At 35.0% G+C, this 10665-nt stretch overlaps 1 protein-coding gene across 2 annotated transcripts; it reads left to right on the forward strand.

The window, feature by feature from the left end:
* The first annotated feature begins 954 nt into the window (after nt 1–954).
* Nucleotides 955–9982, forward strand: LOC132156249 (membrane protein MLC1-like). Of its 2 annotated transcripts, none has more exons than XM_059565169.1 (12): nt 955–1339; nt 3057–3301; nt 4177–4266; nt 4356–4409; nt 4773–4874; nt 5107–5208; nt 7442–7510; nt 7608–7724; nt 7819–7875; nt 8057–8179; nt 8428–8577; nt 8844–9982. In XM_059565169.1, the coding sequence occupies exons 2-12, from the start codon at nt 3062–3064 to the stop codon at nt 8922–8924; spliced, it is 1185 nt and encodes a 394-aa protein (XP_059421152.1). In that variant the 5' UTR covers nt 955–1339; nt 3057–3061; the 3' UTR covers nt 8925–9982. The 2 variants fall into 2 exon arrangements, with proteins under 2 accessions (XP_059421152.1, XP_059421151.1); XM_059565168.1 differs by having other exon boundaries at nt 961–1339; nt 8425–8577.
* The last annotated feature ends 683 nt before the right edge of the window (nt 9983–10665 follow it).

Consider the following 10665-nt stretch of genomic DNA (forward strand, 5'->3'; position numbering starts at 1 on the left):
CAAATCTCTAGTTTGTTTTTTCCACCCTAGTAAAATGGAGGCCCAGGTGGGAGGAGCCAAGAGCGAAATGCAGGACTGCACAGTTTAGTTTGAACTTGTTATGCAACGAGAACTGTGTGTGTCTTGTGTCTTGTTTGTTGACACATACACCACCAGTCTAAACCAGTTAAAAGTTTGGGATAATTGAGTTTATATATATATATATATATATATATATATATATATATATATATATATGGTTTATATGGCAAGTCTCTTATTCTCATAAAGGCTTCATTTATTTGATAACAAGTACACTAAATACAGTAATATTGTGAGATTTTATTACAATTTAAAATAACTGTTTTCTTTTTTTATATATATTTTTATATCTAATTTATTCCTGTGATGCAAAGCTGTATTTTCAGCAGTCATTACTCCAGTCTTCAGCGATTCGTCAGAAATCATTCTAATATGCTGATTTGGTGACATTTATTATTGTTATCAGAGTTGTACAGTTTAATATTTTTGTGGTAGCTGTGATACACTCCCATTCAAATGTTTTGGGAAAGTATGATTAAAAAAATGAATTAATGCTTTTATTCAGCAAGGACATTTTAAATTGATCAAAAGGTTTTCAGTTTTGAATAAATGCTGTTCTTTTGAAATTTCTATTTCATGAAAAAAATGATCACGGTTTCTACAAAAACAGTAACCAGCACAACTGTTTATACACGAGTATAAAAAAATAAAAAAACATTGGAATGTTGGAATGATTTCTGTAGGATCATGTTACACTAAAGACTGAAGGAAAAGCTTCTGAAAATTAAGCTTTGCCATCCTAACAATAAATTACATTTATATTTCATATAAAATATATGAATTATTCTTACTTTCGTTTGGAATGCAATCACATGCATGAAGAAAGGAAACATTTGTGGGTGCCTGATTGTGTGTACATGCATGGGAAAACTCTTTGTGTGTTATTTCTGTGTGTGTTTTTGTGTGTATGGCAGCGAGAGCTGTTGATTTATGTGTGAGTTCTCTCATTGAGATGAACAGAGCAGGAAGAGGCTCTGGCCTCAGCAGCCCCTGATCTGAGCCCCATCTCTCCGCTCCATTTGCATTCACTGGCTAAAACTGGCTGGCAGGGCAACACTCTCAACTTTCTGTTCCAGGCTTTGAAGCGTTCCAAAACTTTTTTTATTGACTTGGAGTGGAGGGGACAGAGAGAGAGAGAGAGAGAGAGAGAGAGAGGAGAGGAACAAGAGGAAGAAGACAAAGATAAAGTAGAACTAATACCTTCCACAGGAACAGGTGGTCCAAGCTGAAATAAACAGTGTCTTGAAGCTAGAGGCAGGTGAGTGGGAAGCAAATATTAAGATAAAGAGGGCTGGAGAGATAAGATGAATGAATGCAAGTGAGGCTCAGAATGGAGTTGAGGAGAAGAGGCTGAAGGAGGGGTTCATGTGTTTCAAACTTATTTATGAATCATTGCCTTCATGCATTATCCCTGCACTGCATCCTCTTTATTGCAATATGTTCCTGTGGCTGTTTATGTAAGACCATGAAAATGCTTTATATTCATTGTGCGTGTGGGTTTTCAAGAAGGAACAGTTTGATTGCATTTTTTCTTCATTGTTGACCAAAATGTTTTTTTTTTTCTCCCTGGATGCAGACATATTGGTAATTATTTGTGAAATGTAGCACTGAGAGCTCATAGGTCTTGTATGATTATTTTATCTGCGCAAAGCAGAAAATTGTGTTTTAGCACACTTTTGTGTTCTTGGAGCATTTACAAGCCCTTACTTTCTTCAGATCATAAAAATAAAAAAAGCATTTTTCAAAAGCTTGTCACGGAGTGTAAAATGCAGCGGGTTGCGGTTATGTCACTGTGAAGCCATTGTTTTCTGGTCCATATGTTTTCTCAGCTGTGCCTAATTAAGGACATTTTTATGTTAATTTATTAAATGAAGCAATACGCTGAAAGTAAATCTGTTCAGTCTGGCACTTTTTATGTTAGTAAAATATTGGGGAGAATATAAACATGTGTTGATATCATTAGTTAGTTTTTGTGAGACTTCTCTGTTGTTCAAGAAGACTGTGGGGATGATATTAAAATGTCTGACCGATACCGTTAAGGCGATAATTACCATATATAACAACAACAACAGTAATAATAAAAACAACATATATTTAATAAAAAAAAATATTCTATTGATAAATAATAATAATTAGTAGTAGTATTAGTAGTAATTATTATATAAGATTATATCAGATAATATTTATATATAGAATTTATTCATATTTTGTATTAGATTTTATTTTAATATTTTCAGTTTTCATTTACATTTTTAGTCATTTTGTTATGTGCTTTTGTCATTATTATTAGGAGAAGTACTATTTTAGTTTTGGTCATTGTTGTATTTCAATTTAATTTAATTTTGTTTATTTTCCAAGTTTTTCATATAATATTTATATGGCAACAAAACAATGTTTTAATTTTAGCTGACAATACCAAAAATGTTTAGTGTAAAATAAAACAGTATAAAATAACAGTATTTTGTATAAACTTAGTAAAAATAAAATGCTGAAAACTAAAATCGATCATTTTAAACGCTAGAGATTAATTGAAACTGCACATCAGAATATACAATATAAAAATGAGATTTGCTAAAGATTGCATTTAACAATTTTAGTAAATATATAACATTTTTAATGATTAACATTAAGTGACTGTAAGATTAACATGATGGATTTGGCGGATGTTTTTATCCAAACAAATTTCAGAGTATGCATTTTATCAGATCCTCAGTTTATGCATTCCCTGGGAATACATGAGATATATTTATCATTGAATTCAAATGCTCTGAGAAAAGTAAGAGGTATAATGTATTGCATTACATTTACAGGCTTTGGCAAACTGAAGTAAGTTTGAGTGTCATTAAAAGCATCACATAGTAAACTGTGAATAGTATATATGGCATACACATTTTCTGCTTCTGTTAATGTTTGCATTCACTACATTTTTTTCTCGCCTAGTCAATATATGTGCTTTATATGGATTGGATTTCTAGGGGTCATGGATATCAGGATGCAACGAGAGGAGGCATCAGCTCAGGAAGTGTTCAGCTATGCCCAGATGTCCAACCTGGAGCGAAACAGTGGAGTAGGAACACTGAGTAGGCATCTGGAGCGTGAGAGGATGGAGAGAGACAGCTACACAGTGGATGTCAGGGCCAGTGACCTACAGTTGGGTCAGCCTGGGACATTACATCCCTGCTTTAGCTACAGAGTCTGGCTTTACAGCATCGTTATAGGGGTAACAGCTTTGGCTTTTGGCAGATTTTCACTCCCGTAGCTCAGAGACTTAAAAGAATAGTTCAGCCAAAAATGAGAATTTCCTAAAAATGTACTCACTCTCAGGCTATCCAAGATGTAGATGAGACTGTTTCTTCATCTGAACAGATTAAGAGAAATTTAGCATTACATCATTTCTGTAGTGAATGGGTGCCATCTGAAAGAGAGTTCAAACAACTGATAAAACATCACAATAATCCACAAGTAATCCATGTGACTGCAGTCCATCAATTAACATCTTAGTTGGCATACCTCACCAGCAGGGACTTGTTTCTGAGGGACATTTTTTTTACCCGGAACTTTATTTAGTTCCTTGGTCCTGCGGTGGAAACACACCAGGCCAAAGTCCCTAGTTCCTGGTAAAGTTCCTGCGGTGGAAACGCGGCTTGTTGTAAAGTGTAAAGTCCATTGTCCATAATATTGCTTTTTTCCAGTGAAAAAGTCATCTTGTCTGAACCAGGAGAGAAATAAGCACAAATCATGCACATTTGAACAGTTTTAAACAAATATGTTTGTGGATTTTGAGAGGTTATTATGGATTATGGATTGGTATGTCAGCTAGAAGTTAAAACTACTTATGATGGATTTGTTTCTCAAATGCAGCGTTAACTGATGTTTTACTTGTGGATTATTGTGATGTTTTTATCAGCAGTTTAAACTTTCATTGGCTAATGGCACCCATTCACTGCAGAGGATCCATTTGGTGAGCAAGTGATCTGTTCTGATGAAGAAACCCATCTACATTTTTGAGTTAGTTTTCATTTTTGGGTCAAATAATCCTTTAATACACTGCTTTTCTCAAACGTCTGAGTGTATTAATATGTATCTGATCCCCAGAGCAGCTTGTTAATAGTGGCAGCTTTCTCCCTCTACATGGGTAATGTGTTTCCAGATGCAATGGACTACCTGCGCTGCACTGCTGGATCTGTGAGTGTTTGTCCTGAATGACTCATATGCTCATGGAAGAGGCCACTGGTCCGATTGACACTCATATATGTTTTGCTTCTGATTTGCAGAGTATACCAGCTGCAGTGGTGAGCTTCGCTATTGCCAAGAACAGACAAGTTGCAGTAAGTGAAAGGATTTTTATATAGGCTATATATATATTGTATTATACAACCAAGTAATAAACACTTTCAAATAAAATGTTCACTGAGTTCTAAAAATTCTTTATTGGAATATGTGTTTTTTATTTTTATTTTGTCCAAGACAATATTTAAACATTTTGTCAAACACTGTTCATGAGTCAAGTTTTCAGTTCATAGGGATATAAATCATAGAGTTTTCTATTTGTATTGGTGCTATATATTTATTGTAAATAAATGTGTTTAATCACCTTAACTGAGATGCCCAATTGATTTTTTTTTCTGTAGCAGATAAACACTTCTTTACTGTTTTACAAATACAATGTCTAACCTACATTATGTTTACAGGTTTCAGACTTTCAAATGGTGTACGTGTCATCCTTTGCTGTGACAACCACGTGTCTGGTGTGGTTCGGTTGTAAACTCGCCATTAGTCCCTCAGCTATCAATGTGAGAACATCACAACTCTAATACCCCTAAAATATCTGTCTGGGACCCTAGAAATATGTCCTTCACAATTAAATGGATTGGCTCAAGTCTAGTATAATATATAGTCTAATATGACAATAGCAAAGCAAAAATTATTTTAAAGGATGTGGTAGACTTGTAGCTCAAATACTAAACCATAATGTGCACGTAAAACATCTATTAAACCCATTACTGCTGTTTTGTCATCCTAAAGATTAACTTTAACCTGCTCCTGCTTATTGTGCTGGAGGTGCTCACGGCCAGTACTGTCATCCTGTCAGCACGCTCAGTGGACAACTGCTGCAGTCATGGAAAGGTTTGTGTGTGAGAGAGTATATACTGTACCATTTACTGTATTGACTGCCTGCATTACAATTATTTTGGCCTGTGTTTACGCAAATTGTGTTATCAGTCAGGAAATAAATATTATATTAACAAATAATTATCTAACATCTTTCATAATGAATTTTGTCTGTTTGCATGGTGGAAATTGATGTTTCCGAATTGATTCGTTTATTTTTGCCTGTAATAATTTTTTAAGAAACTGATTCTGCATGAGACATATAGTATACTGTGATTTAAAAAAAAATCTTAATAATGCTAAATGTACTTGTCTTTTTTTGCTTTCATTTATTTCTTTTTATTTTAGTTTTAGTTATTTCAGTACTTCAACAGTTCTGTAAGTTGCCAAGGCAACGCTTCTAATTTTAAGATTAGAAGATTTTTTATGGTTACGTTTTTCAGATAATAAATATATTTTTATTTCAGCTTTATTTGCAATATGATTGCAAAATCCTTTTATGGTGCCTCCCAGCCAGCAGGATTACTAACTGTATTTGTCCCTAGCTTATACAGGTGCTGGTCATATAATTAGAATATAATCAAAAAGTTGATTTATTTCACTAATTCCATTCAAAAAGTGAAACTTTATATTACATTTATTCATTACAGACTGATATATTTCAAATGTTTATTTCTTTTAATTTTGATGATTATAACTGACAACTAAGGAAAATCCCAAATTCAGTATCTCAGAATATTAGAATGTTGTGAAAAGGTTCAATATTGAAGACACCTGGTGCCACACTCTAATCAGTTAATTAACTCAAAACACCTGCAAAGACCTTTAAATGGTCTCTCAGTCTAGTTCTGTAGACTACACAATCATGGGGAAGACTGCTGAATTGACAGTTGTCCAAAAGATGAACATTGACACCTTGCACAAGGAGGGCAAGACACAAAAGGTCATTGCAAAAGAGGCTGGCTGTTCACAGAGCTCTTGTCCAAGCACATTAATAGAGAGGCGAAGGGAAGGAAAAGATGTGGTAGAAAAAAAGTGTACAAGCGATAGGGATAACCGCACCCTGGAGAGGATTGTGAAACAAAACCCATTCATAAATGTGGTGGAGATTCACAAAGAGTGGACTGCAGCTGGAGTCAGTGCTTCAAGAACCACTACACAAAGACATATGCAAGACATGGGTTTCAGCTGTCGGATTCCTTGTGTCAAGCCACTCTTGAACAACAGACAGCGTCAGAAGCGTCTCGCTTCAAAAAGGACTGGACTGCTGCTGAGTAGTCCAAAGTTATGTGCTCTGATGAAAGTAAATTTTGCATTTCCTTTGGATATCAGGGTCCCAGAGTCTGGAGGAAGAGAGGAGAGGCACACAATCCACGTTGCTTGAGGTCCAGTGTAAAGTTTCCACATCAGTGATGGTTTGGGGTGCCATGTCATCTGCTGGTGTTGGTCCACTGTGTTTTCTGAGGTCCAAGGTCCACACAGCCATATACCAGGAAGTTTTAGAGCACTTCATGCTTCCTGCTGCTGACCAACTTTATGGAGATGCAGATTTAATTTTCCAACAGGACTTGGCCCCAGCACACAGTGACAAAGCTTCCAGTACCTGGTTTAAGGACCATGGTATCCCTGTTCGTAATTGGCCAGCAAACACGCCTGACCTTAACCCCATAGAAAATCTATGGGGTATTGGGAAGAGGAAGATGTGATATGCCAGACCCAACAATGCAGAAGAGCTGAAGTCCACTATCAGAGCAACCTGGGCTCTCATAACACCTGAGCAGTGCCACAAACTGATCGACTCCATGCCACGCCGCATTGCTGCAGTAATTCAGGCAAACGGAGCCCCAACTAAGTATTGAGTGCTGTACATGCTCATACTTTTCATTTTTATACTTTTTAGTTGGCCAAGATTTCTTAAAATCCTTTCATTGTATTGGTCTTAATTTATATTCTAATTTTCGGAGATACTGAATTTGGGATTTTCTTTATTTGTCAGTTATAATCATCTATATATATATATATATATATATATATAAAATAAATAAACATTTGAAATATATCAGTCTGTGTGTAATAAATGAATATAATATACAAGTTTCACTTTTTGAATGGAATTGATGAAATAAACCAACTTTTTCATGATATTCTAATTATATGATCAGCACCTGTATGAATTACATTTTTATATGCTCATGTCTCTCTGCTCTTTTTCTTTTCTTCGTTGCTATCATCCATCTCATTCCTCCAGCCAGTGTCTGATGGTCCTGTGGTTGTGACCCCGGCTTCGTTCCCCACTCGTCTTCTCAAGGCTTATGCCGTGAGTTGCCTACAAATGAGATTGTGTGTATGTGTGTGTATGCACTGTATATCAGCATGATGTTCACTGTAGATTTGCTGCTCTCTCTCTGGTGCAGGTAATTGAGGTTATAGTGGGCATCTCCACTGTATTTGGAGGAATTATTGCTCTCAATTTGGGTGCTCTCCTCCCAGATCCATATCTTTCTGTCACTTTCTTCTGGATTCTAGTAGCTGTGAGTTCAGTCTATTATATTAAAAATTAGTTTCATTCAGATTATAAATTATCCAGAGTGATTGATATTGTTTGTGTGTGTGATTCCTCTGCAGTGTTTCCCCAGTGCCATTGCCAGCCATGTGGTGGCAGAATATCCCAGCAAGCATCTGGTGAGTCACCATCAGGGTCTCTCCAGCAATAAAGCAGTGCAATCGAACATCCCTAGAGGAAATTCACCATTCTCACTCATTTAGCTGTCTCTCTGCCTTCTCTGTAGAATGAGCCCTGCTAAAGACTATATCTTGCCTTCTTTTTTCTCTTTCTTTCCCCCTCTCAATTTTACTGCCGTAGGTGGAAATGCTGATTGCTATAAGTAGTGTGACTTCACCACTGCTTTTCTCTGCTTCTGGATTTTTGTCCTACAGCATGATTAATTTTATTGAGATCTTTCTGCATGAAGTGCCATTAGCAAAGGTGAGTCATTTCTGTGCACCACACCAATCAAATCAAATTTGTTTCCGAAATGTCTGATTTTGACCTTTTTGACCCCTAAAGGGATTGCTCATCCAAAAATGAAAACTGACTTATCCTTATGCAGTGTTTTTTTTTTTTCATCTAGTATTTATATTTTATTTCGGCTTTATAAATTTTCACTTTTACACCCATCCTGAAGGATGTTCAAAATTTGTTACGTTTTTGTATGTATGTTGTGCGTGCAGCAGTTGAATGACATACTGCTGCTTGTGCTGATGGGGCTGCTGCTGGTGCAGGCGGTTCTGACATTAGCCACCATAATAAAGTGTGCTTCCTACAAGAGCCAGCTCCGCACAGGAGCTACTGAATGGGACACACTACACAAAAAACACTCTGAGGTAAACACACAAGCATACACTTTGTGAATTAGATGACAAGTCAATTTAAGAGTAAAGTAAGTGTGTTTATACTGTGTGTGTTGTACGGCTGTGCACATGTGAGCCAAGAAAAAAAATTGGAAAACTATACTGTACAGTGCCAGCTGTAGCATGGCAGAGCTGTTCCATCTCTGTGATTTAGTCAAAACCCACGTAAAGGGTGTTGTGATTAACAAAGGAAGACCTTAAGGTCATCTCATTTCTACTGTCTGATTCTTTTCCTACAGCAACAAACATCAAATGGCACACTAAGGGATTTTGACAGAGAGAAGGCATGGAAATCAGTGGTGGTCCAGATGGCCCAGTGACCAAAGATACAGGCACCAGAAGGAAAATAAAAACAGAATAAAAGTGAAGGTACAGATATGGAGGATTATAATGTCAGTTGAAACAGGCTCATTTTGTTTTTTGGGTATGAAACTTACCGTTCTGTCATTGTTGTTAGCTGACCTGTCATATTTATGAACTGCTGTCAAAAGTTTGGGGTTAAAACTTTTTATTTGATAAGAAATTAATGCTTTTATTCTGCAATGATGCATTAAATTGATCAAAAGTGAAACAAAGACAACTTTCACTGTTCCTTTGAACTTCTTATCCATCAAAGAATCCTGAAAAAAAAACTATCTCTGTTTTTAAGCAGCACAACTCTTTTCAACATAGGTAATAATAAGAAATGTTTCCTGAGCACTAAATCAGCATATTATAATAATTTCTGAAGGATCATGTGACACTGAAAAATGCAGCGCTGCCATCGCTGGAAATACATTACATTTGAAATATATTAAACTGAAAACCATTATTTTGGATTCTAATAACATTTCATCATTTTTTACTGTTTTTAATAAAATGAATGCAGCTTTGGTGAGCATGAGAGTTCTTTCAGAATTTTTTTAAAATCATACTGACCCCAGATTTCTGAACGTTACAGTTTCTGTCAAAGGTATTATTGAATGACTATTTAATAAGGAAATAAAACAACAAGTCAAAATGTGTGGTTGATTTTTGAAAGTCTTTTGTAAAGATCCTTACTTGTGTCACACAATCATGAATATAGCCAACCAGACCAGTTTGAAATTAGAATCATAAGTGATGAGCGAATAGCTGAGCAAATTTATATGCAAATAAATGGTGAACACATCATGCATGTACAATCTATAGCACTTGTAATGCATTATCTAAACCCATATGTCAGAAGCTGGAAGAGTAGGGCACCTAATATATGATGCTTTTAATAATTCTAACACACTTTGGACCATATTATTGTTCAATGCCATGTTGCATGCAACCATTTTTATTTTGTTAGATTTTATTTTTGTATAAATATAGTCTTGTGATGTTATTGTAGATCAATAAAATGTAAAATATTGTTTATGTGAAATGTGAATTACTTCTTCCAGAAAGTTACCTAAAAGCTCAGCATGTAATACAGCAAAATATACAGTGTATGTATATGTATAATATATATGTATACTAACACTGAATCTCCAAGAGGGACACAGTTAATGGGATAGTTCTTGCTAAAATGAAACTTATGTCGTAATTTATTCACCCTCAAGAAGATATTATGAGCAATGTTGGTCACTAAACTATTTTGGTGAATGCCTTAAATTGAAAAAAATAAATAAACTCTAAATGTCTTATTTTATGTTGCACAGAAGATAGAAAGTCAAACATTTTTGGAATGATTTGGAATGAGTAAATGACGACAGAATTATTTTTTTTCTTTATTTTGTGAACTATCCCTTTAATTTACTAGAATAAAATATATTTTTTGTAGATAATTTATGTTCTGAAATTGCAGAAGGGATTAAACAAACACTACATAACTAATGTTCTTATCTTGCTGTAGTATATCAAAAGTATTTGCATATAGCAGTACAATTATGGAATAAAATGTTCATATAGCTGCCTTTTTATATTTACAGTTATTATTTTTAAACAAATTTCTTTATAGTCTTTATTTTTTTTTTACATAAATTATTTTGCCACATCTGTTTATAAAATTTTTGTTATAATAATAAAATGTATATGACAAAAATAAAGGTACTG

The sequence above is a fragment of the Carassius carassius genome, chromosome 13, assembly GCF_963082965.1.
Source record: "Carassius carassius chromosome 13, fCarCar2.1, whole genome shotgun sequence".
NCBI lineage: Eukaryota > Metazoa > Chordata > Actinopteri > Cypriniformes > Cyprinidae > Carassius > Carassius carassius.